Source organism: Loxodonta africana, chromosome 2 (assembly GCF_030014295.1).
Source record: "Loxodonta africana isolate mLoxAfr1 chromosome 2, mLoxAfr1.hap2, whole genome shotgun sequence".
NCBI classification, from domain to species: domain Eukaryota; kingdom Metazoa; phylum Chordata; class Mammalia; order Proboscidea; family Elephantidae; genus Loxodonta; species Loxodonta africana.
The window spans coordinates 125,436,988-125,458,451 of NC_087343.1; the positions used below are offsets into that span (position 1 = coordinate 125,436,988).

Sequence of the window (21,464 nt, forward strand, 5' to 3'; positions counted from 1 at the left end):
ACCTGTAAATGCCTTCCTTGGGTCTTAGATCCGAGTCCTCTTCTGTACCTACACACATACTCTCTAGGTAATCTTATTCATTCCGTTATTTAAAATTCTATGAGCTGCTGCCTTCGAGATTTATCTCTCAAATCCTGGATTCTCATATCCTACTCAAAATTTCCAGATGGATGTCTAATAAGCAATTCAGACTTAATATCTCCAAATTTAGTATATTTAATTTTCCTCTTCAAATCTGTGTTTTCTACCAGGAAATGACTTCTACTTAGTTGCTCAAGGCAAAAACCTAAAAGTTATACTGGATTTTTCTTTCCTGCAATACTCCTGAAGCTCTGTCAGTTAGCCACCATCAGCTCTCACCTGAAATGCACAGTAGCTTCCTATTTGGTTTTTCTACTTCCGTTCTTATTCTTCTATAATCCCTTCTCCACAGAGCATCCAAAGTAGTCTTCTAAAATCACAAATTGGATCATGTCCCTCTTTTATTTTAGATTCCGGTAATAGCTCCCATCACACATGATCTAAACTCCCTTCCTATGATTTACAAGGCCCTATGCGGTTTGAGACTAGTATCTTTCTAACCATCCCCCCGACCCCAGAGTATACTCCAGCCCCTCTAGACTTCTTACTCTTCCTCCAGTGGGTCAAACTCTTTCCTGTCTCAGGACCTTTACATTTTTTCTTCTCTCTGTCAGAATATTCTTCACCAACATCTCCCATGGCTGGTTCCTTTTATCCTTTAGCCCTCAGTTCAAATCGCATATCTTTGGAGAGGACTTTCTTGACCACCTTATCTAAATTTAACCTCCATCAGTTGCCTGATATCATCTTCATAGTTCCTATCACAACTTGCAAACATTTTACTTATTTTGGTCTCCTCTCACTAAGATCTAAGTTCCTTCAGCACCATATTCCTTCGGCCTAGAACAGAGATTGAGAACTTGGAGGGACTCAAGAAATATTTGTTGAATAAATGAATGTTTTCAGGTACTACAAACTACTGCCTTTCCCTTATTGTATAATAGTAAACGGCCTGTAGACTTAGCGTTTTTAAAACAGGTAAACTGAGGCCATCTAAATGTTAGGCAGTTCTACTAGAGCATCTAGGTGTTAAGCACTCGGCTGTTAATGGAAAGGTCAGGGGTTTGAACCCACCAGCACTCCGCAGGAGAAAGGTGTGGCAGCCAGTTTCTGTAAAGATTACAGCCTTGGAAACCCCCTGGGGTAGTTCTTCTTTGTCTTATAGGGTCAGTATGAGTTGGCATTGACTTCACAGCAAAGAGTTTATGGACTAGAGCATCTTTTTTTTTTTTTTTTTAATATTGTACTTTAGATGGTTTACAGAACAAACTAGCTTCTCATTAAACAGTTAGTACACATATTGTTTTGTGACATTAGTTGCCAATCCCGCCACATGTCAACACTCTCCCCTTCTTGACCTTAGGTTTGCTTTTACCAGCTTTCCTGTCCCCTCCTGCCTTCTAGTCCTTGCCCCTGGGTTGGTGTGCCCATTTAGTCTCATTTTGTTTTACGGGCCTGTGTAATCTTTGGCTAAAGGGTGAACCTCAGGAGTGACTTCATTACAGAGCTAAAAGGGTGTCCGGGGGCCCTACTCTTGGGGTTTCTCCAGTCTGTCAGACCAGTAAGTCTGGTCCTCCTTTGCGAGTTAGAATTTTGTTCTACACATTTCTTCAGCTCTGTCCAGGACCCTGTATTGTGATCCCTGTCAGAGCAGTCAGTGGTGGTAGCCAGCACCATCTAGTTGTGCTGGACCCAGTCTGGTGGAGGCTGTAGTACTTGTGGTCCATTAGTCATTTGGACTAATCTTTCCCTTGCGTCTTTGGTTTTCTTCATTCTCTCTTGCTCCAGATGGGGTGAGACCAGTAGAATATCTTAGATGGCTGCTCACAAGCTTTTAAGACCCCAGACACTACTTACCAAAGTAGAATATAGAACATTTTATGAACTATGTTATGCCAATTTAACTAGATGTTCCCTGAGACCATGGTTCCCAGAGCCCCTGGCCAGAGCATCTTGATCCTGAGTATCTTGTTCTGGGATGTTATCAAAGGAATTTTGTTTTAGGATAATTTAGCATATTTGAGGCTTATTAGCATGGTGGTTAAGGGAGAAAAATTCTAGTTTTATTGCCAGGCCTTCCTATATCTGGTAACCTATCTGCAAATGGCTATTGGCTTAGTCATCTACTGCTACTGCAACAGAAACACCACAAGTGGATGGCTTCAACAAAGAGAAATTTATTCTCTCACAGCCTAGGAGGCCAGAAGTCCAAATCCTGGGTGCCAGCTCCGGGGGAAGGCTTTTCTCTTTGTCAGCTCTGAGGGAAAGTCCTTGCCATCAATCTTCCCCAGGTCAAGGAACTTCTCAGCACAGGAACTTCGGGTCCAAACGATGCGCTCTGCATCTGGCATTGTTTTCCTAGTGGTATGATGTCTCCTTGTCTCTCTCCTTGCTTCTGTCTTTTATATTTCAAAAGAGATTGATTTAAGACACAGCTGTATCTTGTAGATTGAGTCCTGCCTCATTAACATAACAGTCGCTAATTCCACCTCATTAACATCGTAGAGGTAGGATTTACAACACGTAGTAAAATCATATCAGAGGACAAAATGGTGAGCAATCACAGTACTGGAAATCATGGCCTAGCCAAATTGATAACATTTTGGGGGGACACAATTCACCTCATAATAGCTATGCAGAAGAGTGCCTCTGTCTTTAATGTTATCAGAAGAGTAATCTTGGAAGCAGATGTTTTGGGGAGGCTGAATCTTTTACTTTTGAATGAAACTGCAGTTCTCATGTCTGATCTTTCCAACACAACAGTTCCACATTCATACAGTATTAATGAATAGATAATCATTTTTTCTCTCACATTTCCTCTTTGCATACTCCCTCTACTTAAAGAGACTGCATGTAAGACTCGTCTTTGTGGAAAGAGGTAGGACTGAAAGTATAAAAAAGATAATATACACCAAAATTGAGCTTCAAAATATTTTCAATTTAATTTGCATAATTTAGTTGTGTCTTCCTTTATTACAAACTTGTATTATTTCAGTGTTTTATGATTCTGTGGGTTGAGTACTATGCTGCAACATAGGGGAAATGCCATGTATGATAGCAAGTATATTTAGTCTTCTCTGTACCTTTCAAGCATAAATGAGACTACAGAAATGAAGCTATTACATGATTAGAGAATACTAAAATAACACCTCTTATGTAAGCAGTAATGTTCTTTCCCTTACTATTAATATCTATAATTATCTATGAAGTAATTTTTCCCAAAATGAAAGCACACAAGGTTATTGTATTTGGAAATTTCCTTCCTAGGGGACATGGTACTACCCTTCTCTGGGCCAGTCATGAGTTGTCACAGTGTCTTTGGTCCTGTATAGACAGGCTCGAGCCTGTTTCCATTTGCACTCATTTATCGCAACTTGCTAGTGTAAAAAAAAAAAAGTTGCCAAATGACCGATTCTTTAATTGATTTATAAGATGTCCAGTTTTCAACTTGTTAAAAATTGCATTGACTTTTTTTTTTTTAAACAAAAATCTCATTCCATGGACACGCATTCTGTGAGAAAAATATCCATAGTTCACTTTTCCTTATTAGAAATCTTTCAGTGTTTGGCCCCAGAGTCAAGAGGATTATCTCAAGTTTACATGATACAGTTCTACAATTTTGAGCCTTGTTTTGCACAGTAGCTTCTGGAGTTTGGCAATGTACAGAGGAATTTGAATGAATTTTAATCTAAGCACCTCAAATATCACCTCTTCAGAAAGACTGTCCTCACTCCCTCACCCCATTGCCTTTATTTCACGACACAAATGTATATTTACAAATAATCTATAAATCTAAATATATAATACCTATAAAAAATCTTGTAACATTGAAACTCAACATGTTGATCACTGACAGATTTTCAAAGGGATAAAATTTCTATATTTAGGACCACTTATTTGTAGCTTCAACTCTAGCAGCAACTCAGTGGGAATTGGCAGCCACTTAAAATTAAATTTTACTTGTATGCCTAACCCCCCACCACCCCCCAAAAAACCAGCCCCACTGCCATTGAGTTGATTCCGACTAATAGCGACCCTATAGGACAGAGTAGAACTGCCCCATAGAGTTTCCAAGGAGCGCCTGGTGGATTTGAACTGCCAGTCTCTTGGTTAGCAGCCATAGCACTTCACCACCACACCACCAGGGTTTCCTTTGTATGCCTAACCTAGTCCAATAAAATTCTCAAATATTTTTATCCATCCTTCCAACCACATACCAGTCATTTTTTGACAACATCCAGTTTTCTGAGAATTTGCACCCCATGCTATAAAATTCATCATCCTAAAGACTGGGGGATGGTTGGGTGAATGGGTGCTGGTGCTGAAGCTTTCTTTAAGGTTAGTGTGAACCAAAACCTGATAACTTTTAGTGTTTTCTCCCCTTTCAAACCCATTTGGTTACAATTCCACAGTTCCTCCCTCTCCCCACACGTAGACATTTACACTTTTAATTAAAATTTTAACTAATTAGTGCAGCGGGTTAGATATTTGTACACATATGCCTTCTCTAGGCTTCCCAGTATCATTGGTTTCACTTCTGATTTTGTCGGTTACTAAGAAAACTGACCCTAACTCCTGAGCCTCCGACTGTCACCTCTCCCAAACGGTTAATTCCGTTGTCAGGGTTGGAGGCGCTAGGCGGAAGGTCTGATGACCCGTGCCTGTAGTCTCTACTGGAAGCCACGACTGTGGCGGGGGGCCCGGCAAGGTCCGCCACTAGTCCCCATGAGCCAGCGCCCCCGCGCTGTCCAGCTCTGAGCCTAAAACTCCCACGGCCCGGCCTGTAGACTGGGGGTTTGGTGCCTCGGCCTCAAAACCTAGTTCTGGCCGCAGACCCGGTAACGCTCGACCGCCTTCTCTGCTCCTGCGGTCGCTGGACTCCGCCGGATGGAGGTGCGAAGCCACGTGGAAGGGGTAGGTGGAGAAGCGTTAGGTGCCCATGGCGCCCTAAGCAACTCTTTGTCATGGGGGCTGGGAGCCGACGGCTTCTGCAACCCAAAGTCCCAGACGGAGTTCCGCGCCACACCCGCTATACCCTCAGAGAGCTGCTGACAGCCTTAAAGAGAAGAAGCGGAACCTGAACGGGTTCCTCCTTCACTTCTCCAACCGTCCGCTAGTTCCCCACCCGTGCCCTCTGCGCATGCCCCACCCCGTGCGTTGCCACGTGATGTGACCCACTCGCCAGCCTATGGGCGTCAGCCCCGCCCAACGCCTCGCCTTGCCTCCTGCCCCGCGCGCCGCCACGTGATGAGGCTCACCGCCAACCAATAAGGTCCGGCCTTGTGTCGCGCCCCGCCCCGCGCGCCGTGGCTGTTTGAAGTGACTAATTTCTGTCATATGACTGAGGCGCCCATGGGGGTGGCGGGGCGGCTCTAGGAGTGGGGGCCTAGCAAACGCCCTGCGGAGCGACCCGGGCTTGGTGGTGGCCAGTATGGCCCCTACCCTGTTCCAGAAGCTCTTCAGCAAGAGGAGCGGGCTGTGCGCGCCCGGCCGGGACGCCCGTGATACGGACTGCGCGTTTAGGTAGGGTGCTGCGGGCGGGCCAGGCGGGGGGCGCGGGGCCGGTGGCTTTGTGGGCTCAGGGCTCCAGGGGCACTGGGGCCTTCGGCGCCCAGGCGCCGCGCGTAGACCAGGATCGCAGTCAGGAGGGGCCCGACAGGACTAATGCTCAAGGGTTGGAGCGAGGTATTCCCTCCACCCCTTTGTCGTCGCCCCTTCCCCCACCTCCGAGCAGGTTTGTTTACGTCTCGGCGGGCAGCCACGCGCGGCCCTGACCCTCCAGATCGAGTACCGCGGCCTCAGGCGTTGGGGTCCACACGCCTTCCTGGCGGCGACCAGACTTGGGCGCGGGTTGGAGTAGACCTCAGTCGCTGTCCTCCGGCCAGAGAAGTTCTCCCCTCCTCCCGGCGACCAGGCGCCCCCCGGGTGCTCGAATCCAGCGTGGGTGGCGTTGTGGAGCAAGCAGCAGTTTTGGTTAACCTTCTGAAGCAAGGGGCCGTTTTTTCAGGTTTCTTGGAAACTACAATTGGAGGTGTGCAGGTACCGCGCAGAGCGACCTTAGTGTTACCGAAGGAGAAATGTGAAACCTGACCGAACTGAAGCAGGGCCGAAATAAGTGAAGTATGGCCACAGAATTGGCCATAGAATCTTCCCCTTACAACTGTAACTAAAGAGTTTTTCGAAAATGGAAAACAATAGCAGAATATATGTGGTATTACAGGCTTTGTTAATTTATGGTTATGGTACCTGTTGCTGGTGGAATAACTTTTTAGAATGGTAAGACTTAATATAAACCTGGATTCAGGGTAAAATTCAGTCACGGAAGGGCATTCGAAGAGGAGATAGTATGGCTTCCGAACAGCTTTCATGCTGGTTGCAGTGTGGAAACGTGTAAATATGACTAGGCTAAATGTCAAGTTATCACTCAAACATGGTAGGATAGCAGAGAGCCTAGTTGTACAGTTGTAGGAAAAAATAAAAATCTGTTAAATTTTGCAACAAGCAAAAGTGAAATCATTGTCCCATACTGATTTAAGGTTTTGATATTCTGAAAATTATTCACCCTCACTCCAGTGCAGGCCCTGTTAGTAAGCATTCAGTAAATACACGTGGAATTGAACTATTAAATGGAAAGAATTTAACTGACTTTTAGAAGAGGAGAAATCTCAGTTGTGAACATCCTGAGAAAGTGCTTAGTAGAAGCAGACAGTTTTCTAGGTTTTGGTCTTTTACCACTGGGAAATAAGTGACTTGCCATACTCTTCTAATGACTTTTTTAAAGCATTTCTTTATTGCTTTTCTTCCAAAAAATGAAAGTGCAGCCTAGATAATACTATGTTGAGCCAAACAGTAACTCAAGGGACAATAGAAAGCAGGTTTAGTGGCCTTCAAATAGGCAACTGCTTCCTATTTCTTGGGTAAAGATTGACTTTGGATACCCAAATTTCCAATGACCTCAATTCACATGGAAAAACATTTTTATATCTAATTTTTTTTTTTTTTAAAGTGTGGTCTCCTGTATAGTTGTGCAATATTACTTGGCAGTTGTCCAAGCACTTTCTCCTCAGTATCTTATTTGGTGTTTTACAACAACCTTGTGAGATAAGACAAGTAGTAGTATAAATAACCATATAATCGTTTTTCCAGTGGAAGTAAGAATTCAGTGTAAGCCCCATAACTGCAGTGCATATAAAAGCGCTTGCTTTGACAATAAAATGTGTACAAGTGTTGTTGTTACTTGCCATCAAGTTGGCTCTGACTCATGGTGACCTTATATACAGCAGAACAAAATGTTGCACAGTGCTGTGCCATCTTCATGATCCTTGGTCCATTGTCTTCCCTCTCTGCATTTTGAGTGCCTGCTGACCTAGGGAGGCTTGTCTTCCAGCACTGTATCTGGATAATATATTCTGATGTTTTCAGAAGCAGAGTGTCAGATCTTTTTTCCTAGTCTGTCTTAGTCCAGAAACTCCACTGCTATCTGTCCACCATGAGTGACCCTGCTAGTAGTATTTGAAATACTGGTGACATAGTTTCCAGCATCACGGTAAAACATAGCCACCACAGACAGGTGGTGTTCACAAGTGTACGTAAGAGAAAATGAAAACTCTCTTTGAGTTCACTCATCTAGTAAATTACAGATCCAATCAACCTAGGTTTTTTTTTTTTTTTAAACAATTTTATTGCGTATAATTTTCATATAATAAAACTGTCCCATTTAAGCATACATTTCCAGTAGTTTTGGTATATTTATGCAGATGTGTACCTGCTACCCGAGTCAAGTTTTAGAACACATTCATCACCCAAAGAGTTCTGTCATGTCCCTTTGCAGTTAGCCCCTGGCACCCCTCCATCCCAGGGCAATCACTGATCTGCTTTTTATTATTATAGTTTTGATGTTCTTAGAATTTCATATAAATGTAATGCTATATATAGTCTTTTGCGTCTGGCTTATTTTCATTTAGCTTGATGACTGAGATTCATCCGTGTTGTATGGATCAGTAGCTTTCTTCCATTTTATTGCTGAGTAATTTTCCACTGTATGTATATATCACAAATTTGTTTTATCCATTCACCAGGTGATGGACATATATGGGTTGTTGTCAGATTTGGGCTACTGTGAATAATGTCGCTGTGAATATTTGTACAAAAGTCTGTATGTGGACATACATTTTCATTTCTTTCAGGCAGATACCTAGGAGTGGATTGCTGGCTTGTATGATAAATGTATGTTTAACTTTTTAAGATGTTACCAGACTTTTCCAGAGTGACACCATTTGCATCCCACCAGCAGTGTATCAAGGTTATAGTTGCTATATAACCTCTCCAATACTTGATATTGTCAGTCTTTTTTATTCTGACAGCTATTCTAGCGAGTGTCATTTTGTGGTTTTATTTTTCATTTCTCTAGTGACTAATGATGTTCAGCATCTTTTCATGTAACCAAGTTTTTTTTTTAATTGTACTTTAAGTGAAAGTTTACAATTCAAGTCAGTTTCTCATACAAAAACTTACACACGCATTGTTAAATGACCCTAGTTGCTCTCCCTAAAATGTTACAGCACACTCCTGTCCTCCACCCTGTATTTCCTGTGTCCATTCAACCAGCTCCTGTCCCCCTCTGCCTTCTCATCTCGCCTCCAGACAGGAGCTGCCCACATAGTCTCATGTGTCTACTTGAGCTAAGTAGCACACTCCTCACCAGTGTCATTTTATGTCTCATAGTCCAGTCTAATCTTTGTCTGAAGAGTTGGCTTTGGGAATGGTTTTAGTTTTGGGCTAATGGAGAGTCCAGGGGCCATGACCTCTGGGGTCCCTCCAGTCTCAGTCAGACCGTTAAGTGTGGTCTTTTTACTAGGATTTGAGGTCAGCATCCCACTCCTCTCCTGTTCCCTCAGGGATTCTCTGTTGTGTTCCCTGTCAGGGCAGTCATTGGTGGTAGCCAGGCACCATCTAGTTCTTCTAGTCTTAGGCTTACGGGGCCTCTGGTTTATGTGCTCCTTTCTGTCTCTTGGGCTCATAATTACTTTGTGTCTTTGGTGTTCTTCATTCTCCTTTGCTCCAGGTGGGTTGAGACCAATTGATGCATCTTAGATGGTGGCTTACTAGCTTTTAATACCCCAGCTGCCACTCACCAAAGTGGAATGCAGAATGTTTTCTTAATACACTTTGTTATGCCAGTTGACCTAGATGTTCTCTGAAACCATGGTCCCCAGACTTCTGTCCCTGCTACTCTGTCCCTCAAAGTGTTTGGTTGTATTCAGGATTGATTTCAGCTTTTAGATTAGTCCAGTTGTGCTGACTTTCCCTGTATTGTGAGTTGTCCTTTCCTTTACCAATGTAATTCTTGTCTACTGTCTAATTAGTGAATATCCCTCACCCTCCCTTCCCACCTTCGTAACCATTAAAGAATGTTTTCTTCTGTGTTTAAACCTTTTCTTGAGTTCTTATAATAGTGGTCTTGTACAATATTTGTCCTTTTGTGACTGACTAATTTCACTCAGCATAATACCTTCCAGCTTCCCCTGTGTTATGAGATGTTTCACGGATTCATCATTGTTCTTTATCGTTGCATAGTATTCCATTGTGTGAATATACCATAATTTGTTACATATACCTATTCGCGTGAGGGCTCCTATTTCTCTAGGATATATTCCAAGGAGTGGGATTGCTGGATGGTATGGTAGTTCTATTTCTAGCTTTTTAAGGAAGCGCCAAATCGATTTCCAAAGTGGTTGTACCATTTTACATTCCCACCAGCAGTTTATAAGCATTGCAGTCTCTCCACAACCTCTTCAACATTTATTACTTTGTGTCTTTTGGATTAATGCCAGCCTTATTGGGATGAGATGGTATCTCATTGTAGTTTTGTTCTGCATTTCTCTAACGGCTAATGACTGTGAGCATTTCCTCATGTATCTGTTAGCTGCCTGAATGTCTTCTTTGGTGAAGTGCCTGTTCATACTCTTTGCCCATTTTTTAATTGGTAACCCAAATTCTTGAGTAGACCAAAATTTAATGTTCATTCCAGTATACCACATCTTCCTTTACAGAATCCCATTTTTGGCTTTGGTTTGTTCTAGTAGGCTTAGGATTCCCTGGGAAGCGTAAACCTTTAAGTGCTTGGCCACTAACCAAAGGTTGGCAGTTAGAATCCACCCAGAGGCACCTCAGAAGAAAGGTCTGGCAGTCTGCTTCTGAGAGGTCACAGCTATTGAAAGCCCTATGGAGTGCCATTCTACCCTGAAACGCTTGGGGCTGGAGGGTAACTGGCTTGGTTTTTTTTTTGTTGTTAAATCAGATTTGGCACAGTTAGCCATTGGCAACTAACTGTAGCTCACCCAATAAGAAGGTAGATCCTAAAAGCAAGCAATATGGAAGACCCAGTGGTGATAAGTCCCAGTAGGACTCTAGGGTAGGAGAGACAGTTTTTTTTTTTTTGCATTAGTTTTTATTTTTTGAAATGTTGCATTAAAATATTTTTTTGAACTTCTGTTTCTAGCTTTTCATTTTTATTGTGCTTCAGATGAAGATTTACAGAACAAACTAGCTTCTCATTAAACAATTAGTACACATATTGTTTTGTGACATTAGTTGCCAATCCCGCCATATGTCAACACTCCCTTTCTCGACCTTAGGTTCGCTATTACCAGCTTTCCTGTCCCCTCTTGCCTTCTAGTCCTTGCCCCTGGGTTGGTGTGCCCATTTAGTCTCATTTTGTTTTATGGGCCTGTGTAATCTTTGGCTAAAGGGTGAACCTCAGGAGTGACTTCGTTACTGAGCTAAAAGGGTGTCCGGGGGCCCTACTCTTGGGGTTTCTCCAGTCTGTCAGACCAGTAAGTCTGGTCCTCCTTTGCGAGTTAGAATTTTGTTCTACACATTTCTTCAGCTCTGTCCAGGACCCTGTATTGTGGTCCCTGTCAGAGCAGTCAGTGGTGGTAACCAGCACCATCTAGTTGTGCTGGACTCAGTCTGGTGGAGGCTGTGGTAGATGTGGTCCATTAGTCCTTTGGACTAATCTTTCACTTGTATTTTTAGTTTTCTTCATTTTTCCTTGCTCCTGAAAGGATAAGACCAGTGGAATATCCTAGATGGCCACTCACAGGCTTTTAAGACCCCAGACACTACTCACCACAGTAGAATGTCAAACATTTTCTTTTTAAACTCTGTTATACCAATGGAGCTATATGTTCCCTGAGACCACGGTCCCACAGCCCTCAGCCCAGCAGTTTGGTCCCTCAGGGAGTTTGGACCTATCTGTGGAGCTTAGGAGAGACTTTTGATAGAGGCCTTAGGAGCCTTTCAGTAATGTCTTTCATGCTTACCCAGTTGGAAAAAGTGAGTTAAGTAACCACCCTTTCCTCCCAGACTTCACTCACAAGCTCCTTACCTTATAGTTTTCCGTATGGCTACCTTATCTAAGCTTCTTGAGCCTGAGATGAGTTTGAAGGATATCGCAGAGAATATTATTCCAGTCATTTATATAACTAAGGAGCCCTAGCAGGGCTCTGTTGGTGCTAGTGGTGCCCAATCATTTATTTTTGTCCGATAAATTTTGTCTGATAAATTATTTGGGATAAATTATTTAGATAAATAATGCTTTCTAGGAGAGATATTGCTTTATGTATGTTATCTCCATGAGGCTTCTTTCCAGTAAAAATAAGTATAAACCCAGTAGGTGTCCTACCTACAAAAGTAATTGCTTTTAAAAGTATTTTGAATAGTTTTCAAAGTAGAATTTCAAAAGTAAAATTCTAATTTGGTGAGGAAGTTTGTTTCAAAGTTAAATGTCTGTAAGTCATTAATGTTTTGTTCAAAAAACAATTCCTATATTTTTAAATGCATGAACATTTGTTCTTATTGTCTGTCTTAACAACTTCTTAATTGGTCTTTCTCTCATCACTCTTGTCTTCCTTCAAACTGCTCAACGCTTCATCCTTTAAGAAAATGCAAATTCTGATCATCATCAACAGACAAATAGTATAGAATTTATTATCTCCGTTGTTGTGAGCTGATTCTGACTCCTGGCAACCTCACGTGTGCAGAGTAGAACTGCTCCGTAGAATTTTCAAGGTTGCGACCTTCTGGAAGCTGATCGTCAAGCCTGTCTTCTGAGGTGCTTCTGTGGGGGTTCATACTGCCAACCTTTTAGAACACTTAATGTATTGCTACCCAGGGACTTCTGATATCTCAATTATAGGGTTGTTTAAGGATTCATGTAAAGTACTTGACAGGGTGCTTAGCACATGGCTTTTAGGAACCAGAAGATGTTACTGAGATATCACTGTCATCGTCTAGTCTAACGCTGTTCAGTTTGGGCTCAGACTCCTTAAAGTGACCACCCTGTATTGTGTATCTTTTCCCAGTTTTCTAGCCTTGACTTTTGTTTCTCCTAATGAAGTCATTAAAAAAAAAAAAGACAATATTTTATTATTCTTAACAGAATTAACAAATTCCTTAATATCTGTTCTTAATCGATGTTCAGATTTTCCTAGTTGTCTCAAGATATCCTTTTATGGTAAGTTTGTTTGAATCAGAATCTTGAGTCTGCATATTACATTTGCAGTTATGTCTCGTCGTCATTGTTGTTATTAGGTGCTGTTGGGTCAGTTCTGACTCATAGCGACCCTACGTACAGCATAACAACACACTCACTGCCTAGTCCTATGCCATCCTCAAAATTGATGATATGCTGGATCCCATTGTTGCAGCCACTGTGTCAGTCCATCTCGTTGAGGGTCTTCATCTTTTTCACAGACCCCTACTCTACCAACTGTGATGTCCTTCTCCAGGAGCTGGTCCTTCCTGATAACATGTCCAAAGTATGTGAGACAAAGTCTTACCATCCTTGCTTCTGATGAGCATTCTGGCTGTACTTCTTTCAAGATAGGTTTGTTTGTTCTTCTAGGAGTCCGTGGTATATTCAATATTCTTCACCAACACCATAATTCAAAGGCATCAGTTTTTCTCTCTTCCTTATTCATTGTCCAGCTATCATATACTTATGAGGCAATTGAAAGCACCATGGCTAGGGTCAGGCACATCTTAGTTCTTGAAGTGACATCTTTCTTTTTAGCACTTTAAAGAGATGTTTTGCAGCAGATCTGCCCAATGCAATGCGTCTTTTGATTTCTCTTTTTATTTTGTAAAATATATATATGTATATACATATATTTATTGAATTTTAGAGGAATGTTTCCAGAACAAGCTAGTTTCTCATCAAACGGTACACACATTGTTGTATGACATTGGTTAACAACTCCATGACATGTCAACTCTCTCCCTTCTCAACCCTGGGTTCCCTTTTACCAGCTTTCCTGTTCCCTCCTGCCTTCCAGTCCCTGCTCCAGGGCTGGTGCGCCCCTTTAATCTTTTGTTCCATGGGCCTGTTGGTTAAATCTTTGGCTGAGGGGTGAACCTCAGCAGTGACCTCATTACTGAGCTGAAAGGGTGTCCGGGGGCCATACTCTCAGCGTTCCTCCAGTCTCTGTCAGGCCAGCAAGTCTGGTCTTTCTTTCTGTGTTAGAAATTTGTTCTGTATTTTTCTCCAGTTCTGTCCAGGACCCTCTATTGTGATTGATGTCGGAGCAGTCAGTGGTGGTAGCCGGGCAGCATCTAGTTGTACTGGACTCAGTCTGGTGGAGGCCGTGGTAGATATGGTCCTTTAGTCTTTTAGACTAATCTTTCCCCGTGTCTTAAGTTTTCTTCATTTTTCCTTGCTTCCGAAGGGGTGAGACCAGTGTAGTATCCTAGATGGCTGCTCACAGGCTTTTAAAATCCCAGACTCTATTCATCAAAGTAGAATGTAGAACATTTTCTTTATAAACTTTATTATGCCAGTTGAGGTAGATGTTCTCTGAGACCATGGTTCCCACAGCCCTCAGCCCAGCAGTTTGATCCCTCAGGGAGTTTGGATGAGTGTATTTTTTTTTTTTTTTTTTTTATGGCACTACCGTGGCCTTGCGTTGTATAGGTTGTGCTGGCTTGCCCAGTATTGTGTACTGCTTTACCTTTTACCAAAGTTACTGCTTATCTTTTGTCTATCTGGTGTTTTTCCATTCCTACCCCCACCCCCCCCACCGTAACCATCAAATATTGTTTCTTTTTGTATGTAAACCTTTTCATGAGTTTTACAGTAATGGCCTCATGCAATATTTGTCCTTTTGTGATTGACGTATTTTGCTCAGCATAATGTCCTCCAGATGCATCCATGTTGTGTGATGCTTCACAGATCCATTGTTGTTCTTTATTGTTGAGTTTATTGCTGTCATTTTGTAGTGCTCTTTTTTTGTGGTGCTTTGCTCCTCTTACTCTCCTGTGCTGAGTGCCTTTTGTTTGTGGGTTTTTTTTTTCATTTCTTTTGTTTTTGTAGATTTTGTTTTTATCGAGACTTTATGTTTTCCTTCTTTATTTTGATGAATAGGTTTCTTAACTTTCTTTGTGGTTACCTTGAAATTTACCCTTGTCTTCCTAGGTATTAAAAAAAAACACAAAAAAATTAAGTTCCCATTTTTATTGGTATCGCCATGCCTTCCTCTGCATTAGGAAGTCCTATACCTATACCATTTATTTCCTCTTTTATTGTTCTGACGTTGTCATTTAGAGATTAACCTTTCTGGTTTCCTGTTGCAATCGCTTTGGTTTTGGATAGTCCTTGAGAGTTCATTTCCTAGGTTGGTATCTGGCTGGTACAATCTTGTGTCCTAGATTCAGGCTGTGGTCTGATGTTGTTTGTTCTCAGACTGAAGGACTCCGTTTAATAATTCTTGTAAATTTGGTTTGAATAATCAGAGCTCAGTCTTTTTGTTTCTCCACTGTATGTGACTTTTTGTTTTTCTCAAGCTGCTGGTGGATTTTTTCTTTGTCTTTAGCGAGTGTGATTATGATATGCCTTGGTGTTTTTCTGTTGGGGCGTGTCTTATATGGGGTTCGTTGAGGTTCTTGGATGGTCAGCTTTTCATCATTCATGATATTAGGGAAGTTTTCTGTCAGCAGTTCTTTGATGCTCTCTGTGTTTTCCATTTTCACGGAACTCTGATCACTCACAGATTTTTGCTTTTCATTGTATCCCACATAATTGTCAGTTTTTTTTCATTTTTCTTCATTGTTTTCTGATTTTTCTTCAAGCAGAGTTGAATCCACGTCTTTGTCTTCAATTTCGCTGATTCTCTCTTCCATCGTTTCAGACCTGCTCCTCATCCCTTCTATTACATTGCCCATTTCTGAAATCTTTTATCTTTTGGATTTGTAATTGTTGTTTTTGTATGATTTCTGGTTGTGAATTTATTTTGGCTTTTTGTTCCTGTATTACTTTCCTGAATTGTTCCATTTTTTTGTCCGTATTTTCCATGAATTTGTCTGCTTTTTCCAAAAATTTGTCTATTTTTTTCTTCGTTTTTGTCTGCTTTTGCTTCAACTCTTGGATTGTTCTGAGTACTAGAGATTTGAATTCCCTGTCAGGTAGTTTTAGTGCCTTTTCTTCGACTGGAAAGTCATTTGGTGTTTTATTTTGGATGCTTACTGGACCCATCCTGTCCTTTTTTAAAATATGTTTCGATATTGTCTGCTGTCTTTGGGACATTCAGTAGTTATTTTCTTTGTTTCTTGATTGCAGATTTGTTTGTTTCATCCTGCTTTTTTTTGTTTTATTTGTTTATGTGTGAGCAGGTGGGCCGTGCATTCTTTGTTGTTCGCTAATCTGTAGTCACGATACTTTTCACCTCCTTGTCCAATGGGCAGGGCTAGTCATTGAGCTATGGTGCAGCAGGGCAGGTCCAGCTGAAGGGGAGGGACTGGGATGGGTTGTTTATGGCACATACTAGGGCTGATAGGGAGGGCCAGGAATCAGTGCGGGGCAGGTTTTAGTAGGCTATGCCTGTGTTGCTCGAAGGTGTGATGCTCAGTGCACAGTACAGGTAGGCAGGAAAGAGCGGAGAGGTTGTGGTGTGTGGAGCTAATAGGGGTATGGGAAAGAGGAGAGAGAGGAGAGAAAAGCAGGAGCCAAAAACAAGCAAAGAAAGAAAGAGAAAAAAAAAAGCACTAAGGGAGCTTGCCACTGGAGTGGAGTAGAGAGATGAGAAACCAAGTAATGGAGAAAAGCAAAAAGGGGAAAAGAAAGAAAAAATAACTAGTTAAAATTTGGAAAAGGAAAGAACACCCCCCCCCCCCAGGAGTCCTGGAGATCCACCAGTAGGACTACTAAGACCGAGGAAGTGGCTCCCAGGTTGCACAGTATAGCCTGGCTAGAGGCGTTATAGATGTCATGCAGCACCAGGTATTCAGGAGACAGGAAAAGAAGGTAACTGTAGAGAGACAAGAACTGAGAAATGAAGACAGACAGAAAGGGAAAAAGAGAGAGAGAAAAAAAAATAAAGAGAAAGACAAAAAAAAAAAAAGAAAGAAATGGCCCTAGGGATCCCATGTACACGGCTGCACAGATTGGGGGAGTGGCTCCTAAGCCATTCAGTGCAGCCTGGCTAGAAGGGGCTCCCAAGCTGCAAAAAGAAAACAAAACAGAACAAAGCAAAACAAGGGAAAAAAAAGCCCCAGGGATCCCACCAGCTTGGTGTCGCGGGCCGGGGGAATGGTTCCTCTGTCGAGTGTGGCTTCACAGCCTTTCAAGAAGTGGCAAAGATGGCACACAGAGCCAGGTGTTGCAGACAAAGGAGGGGAGGTGGTAGGAGGCAGAGAAGAAACCAAAAGGGATGGAAGGAAGCAATACCTGCTCAGAGGCCCAGCCAGTGTAGGGCAGGGTGAATCCAAGCAGCCTGAGGCCAAAGCAGTTGCCTCCTGGTCAAGAGACTGCGCTGGCGGGAGGTAGAGGAGGCCGAAGGGCAGGGGGAGAAGAAGGAGGGACTAGGAAAATGTGTATCACCTGTTACCAGGTGCCCTGTCTCCTGCTGGGAACTGCGTGAAGCTGCTTTCCCATACTCCCTGTCCTCTGATCTCCAGCGTGGGTGGGGTGAATCCAAGCAGCACGGACACTGCACTTACCCTTCACCGGAGCCACCACAGGCAGCCAGGAAGCTCGGAGGTAGAGCAGCGGGGAGAGGATGGGGGATGGGAAAGTGTGTATCGCTGGTTACTGGGTACTTTCTCTCTCGCTGGGAGTTCTGCGAAGCTGCTTTCCCTTGCTCCCTGTCTGCCGATTCCCAACAGGAGTCCAAGATGGTGGATTTGTGCTGCATTAGCTGATGGGGCTCTCTGCACATATCTCTCCTCGCTCTCAATCCTCTGTCAGTTTCTTATTCCATTTGGTGCTTGGCTGAGTTCTCTATCTCTTCATTTGGCACTTCAGGTTCCAGGAGTGATGTTTGTCTGTGTTTTACTTAGTTTTTTGGGTCTTTGCTGTGGAGGGATGTCGTGGTGCTTCTGTCTATGCTGCCATATTGGCTGGAAGTCCGCATCTTTTGATTTCTTGACTGCTGCATGCATTTGAATTTTGGATCCAAGTAAAATGAAATCCTTAACAGCTTCAAGTCTTTTCTCCATTTATCATGATGTTGCTTATTGGTCCATTTGCGAGGATTTTTTTTGTCTTTTTGTTGAGGTGTAATCCATACTGAAGGTTGTGGTCTTTGATCTTCATTGGTAAATGCTTCAAGTCCTGTTCACTTTCAGCAAGAAATGTTGTGTCATCTTCATATTGCAGGTTGTTAATGAGTGTTCCTCCAATCCTGATGCCCCGTTGTTCTTCATATAGTCCAGTTTCTCAAATTATTTGTTCAGCATACAGATTAAAAAAGTATGGTGAAAGGATACAACCTTGACACACACCTTTCCTGACTCTAAACCATGCAGTGTCCCCTCGTTCCGTTTGAATAACTGTCTCCTGACTTACGTGCAGGTTCTTCATGAGCACAATTAAGTTTTCTGGAATTCTCATTTTTGGCAACGTTATCCATAATTTGTTATCCAGAGTTGAATGCCTTTGCATAGTCAATAAAACGCAGATAAACATTCTTCCTTGTATTTTCTGCTTTCGGTCAGGATCCATCTGACATAAGCAATGATATACCTCGTTCCACACCCACTTCTGAATCCTCCTTGATTTTCTGGCAGTTGCCTGTCAGTGTACTGCTGCAACTGCCTTTTTTGTGTGTGTGCTTTAGGTGAAAGTTTAGAAATCAAGTCAGTCTCATACAAAAAGTTATACACACCTTGCTATGTACTCCTAGCTGCTCTCCTCCTAATGAGACAGCACATTTCTCTTCTCTTCTCCACCCTGTATTCCTGGTGTCCATTCAGCTCTGTGCTCAACTTGCCACCAGACAGGAATTGCCTACATAATGTCAAGTGTCTACATGAGCCAAAAAGCTCACTCCTCATCAGTACCATTGTCTATCTTATAGTCCAATCCAATCCCTGTCTGGAGAGTTGACTTCGGGAATAATTCCAATCTTGGGCTAATAAAGGGTCCGGGGACCATGACTGTCATGGTCACTCCACTCTCAGATAGACCATTAAACCTGGGTCTTTTTACGAGAATTTGAGATCTGCATCCCACTGTTTTCCTGCTCCATCGGGGATTCTCTGTCGTGTTTCTTGTCAGGGCAGTGATCGATGGTAGCTGGGCACCATGTAGTCCTTCTGGTCTCAGGCTGATGGAGTCTCTGGTTTATTTGGCCCTTTCTGTCTCTTGGGCTCATCTTTACTGTATGTCTTTGTTGTTCTTCATTCTCCTTTGCTCCAGGTAGATTGAGACCAACTGATGCATCTTAGATGGCTGCTTGCTAGCGTTTAAGATCCCAGAAGGCTCTCACCAAAGTGGGATGCAGAACGTTATCATAATACGTTTTGTTAGCAGATTGATCTAGATGTCCCCTGAAACCATGGTTGCCAGACCCCCATCCCTGCGACTCTGGCCTTCCAAGCGTTTGGTTCTATTCAGGAAACTTCTTTGCTTTTGGTTTAGTCCAGTTGTGCTCCCTTCTCGTGTGTTGTGTATTACCCTTCCCTTCACCTAAAATAATTCTTGTCTATTGTCTAGTTAGGAGTATCCCTTTCGCTCCCTCCCCACCCTTGTAACCATCAAAGAATATTTTCTTTTGTGTTTAAACTTTTTCTAGAGTTCTTATAATAGTGGCCTCGTGCAATATTTGCCCTTTTGGAACTGATTTCACTCAGCATGATGCCTTCCAGATTCCTCCATGTTATGATGTTTCACAGATTCATTATTGTTCTTAATCTTTGCATAGTATTCCATTATGTGAATATACCATAATTTATTTATCAATTCATCCATTGATGGATGCTTTTATCTTTTTGCTATTGTATACAGTGCTGCAGTGAACAGGGGTGTGTATATATCTGTTCATGTGAAGGCTTTTATTCCAAGAAGTGAAATTGCTCCATGATATGGTAGTTCTAGCTTCGTAAGGAAGTGCCAAATGGATTTCCAAAGTGGTTGTACCATTTTATATTCCCACCAGCAGTGTATAAACGTGCAACCACTTTTGAATTGATCTTCAGCACAGTTTTACTTGTATGTGACATTAATGATATTATTTGATAATTTCCACATTCTGTTGAATCTCCTTTCTTTGGAATGTGTACAGAGATGGATCTTTTCCAGTTGGTTGGCCAGGTAGCTGTCTTCCAAATTTCTTGGCACAGATGAGTGATCACTTCCAGTGCTGCATCCATTTGTTGAAACATCCCAACTGGTATTCCGACAGTTCCTGGGGCCTTGTTTTTGACCAGTGCTTTCAGTGCAGCTTGGACCTCTTCCTTCAGTACCGTCAATTCTTGATCATATGCTACCTCCTGAAATGGTTGAATATTGACCAGTTCTTTTAGGTACAGTGACTCTTCCTCCCTCCCCTCCCTCCCTCCCTCCCTCCCTCCCTCCCTCCTCCCCCCTTTCCTCACCCACTCCCTTCTCCCCCTCCCCCTCCCCCTTCCCTCTCCTTCCTCCCCCTCTTTCTTCCCCCTCCTTCTTCTTTCATCATCATCATCATTGTGGTTTAAGTGAAAGTTTACAAATCAAGTCAGTCCCCCATACAAAAATTTATATACACCTTGCTATATACTCTTAATTGTTCTCGCCGTAATGAGACAGCACACTCCTTCCCTCCACTCTCTTTTCATGTCCATGTGGCCAGCTTCTAACCCCCTCTGCCTTCCTAATGTTGTCCCTATTTATTCTTCCAAGATCTTTATTGTTTTAGATTTTATATGTTGGTCTTTGATCCATTTTGACTTAGTTTTTGTGCATGGTGTGAGGTATGGGTCTTGTTTCATTTTTTTGCAGATGGATATCCAGTTATGCCGGCACCATTTGTTAAAGAGACTGTCTTTTCCCCACTTAATTGACTTTGGGCCTTTGTCAAACATCAACTGCTCAAATGTGGGTGTATTTATGTCTGGATTCTCAATTCTGTTCCATTAATCTATGTATCTGTTGTTGTACTAGCACCAAGCTCTCTTGACTACTGTGGTGGTATAATAGGTTCTAAAATCAGGTAGAGTGAGGCCTCCCACTTTGTCGTTCTTTTTCAGTAATGCTTTACTTATCCAGGGCCTCTTTCCCTTTCATATGAAGTTGGTGATTTGTTTCTCCATCTCATTAAAAAAAATGTCGTTGGAATTTGGATGGGAATTGCATTGTGTCTATAGATGGCTTTTGGTAGAATAGATATTTTTACAGCGTTAATTCTTCCTATCTATAAGCAAGGTATGTTCTTGCACTTACGCAGGTCTCTATTGGTTTCTTGCATTAGTGTCTTGTAGTTTTCTTTGTATAAGTCTTTTACATCACTGGTAAGATTTATTCCTAAGTATTTTATCTTCTTGGGGGCTACTGTAAATGATACTGATGTGGTGATTTCCTCTTCAGTGTTCTTTTTGTTAATGTAGAGGAATCCAACTGGTTTTTGTATGTTTATCTTGTATCCTGATACTCTGCTGAACTCTTCTATTACTTTCAGTAGTTTTCTTGAGGATTCATGTCATCTGCAAATAGAGATACTTCCTCCTTGCCAATCTGGATGCTCTTCATTTCTTCATGTAGCCTAGTTGCTCTGGCTCGGACCTCCAGCAGAAGGTCCAGTTCCCGATCTCAAGGGGAATGCTCTCAGACTCTTGCCATTTAGAATGATGCTGGCTGTTGGCTTTGTGTAAATGCCCTTTATTATGTTGAGGAATTTTCCTTCTATTCCTGTGTTGCTGAGTGTTTTCATCATGAATGGGTGTTGAACTTCCTCAAATGACTTTTCTACATCAATTGATAAAATTGTGTGATTCTTGTCTTTTATTTATATGATGGATTACATTAATTGTTTTTCTAATGTTGAACCATCCCTGCATACCTGGTATGAATCCCACTTGGTCATGGTGAATTATTTTTTTGATATGTTGTTGAATTCTTTTGGCTAGAATTTTGT

At 42.3% G+C, this 21,464-nt stretch overlaps 1 protein-coding gene across 6 annotated transcripts in view; it reads left to right on the forward strand.

The window, feature by feature from the left end:
* Positions 1 to 5,410: 5,410 nt before the first annotated feature.
* FNIP1 (folliculin interacting protein 1) overlaps positions 5,411 to 21,464 on the forward strand; it is a 171,410-nt gene continuing 155,356 nt past the window's right edge. For all 6 annotated transcript variants that reach the window (XM_003404455.4, XM_064275468.1, XM_064275477.1 and 3 more), the window contains exon 1: positions 5,411 to 5,604. In XM_003404455.4, coding sequence (XP_003404503.1) covers positions 5,513 to 5,604 — 92 coding nt within the window. In that variant the 5' untranslated portion in view covers positions 5,411 to 5,512. The remainder of the gene's footprint in view (positions 5,605 to 21,464) is intronic.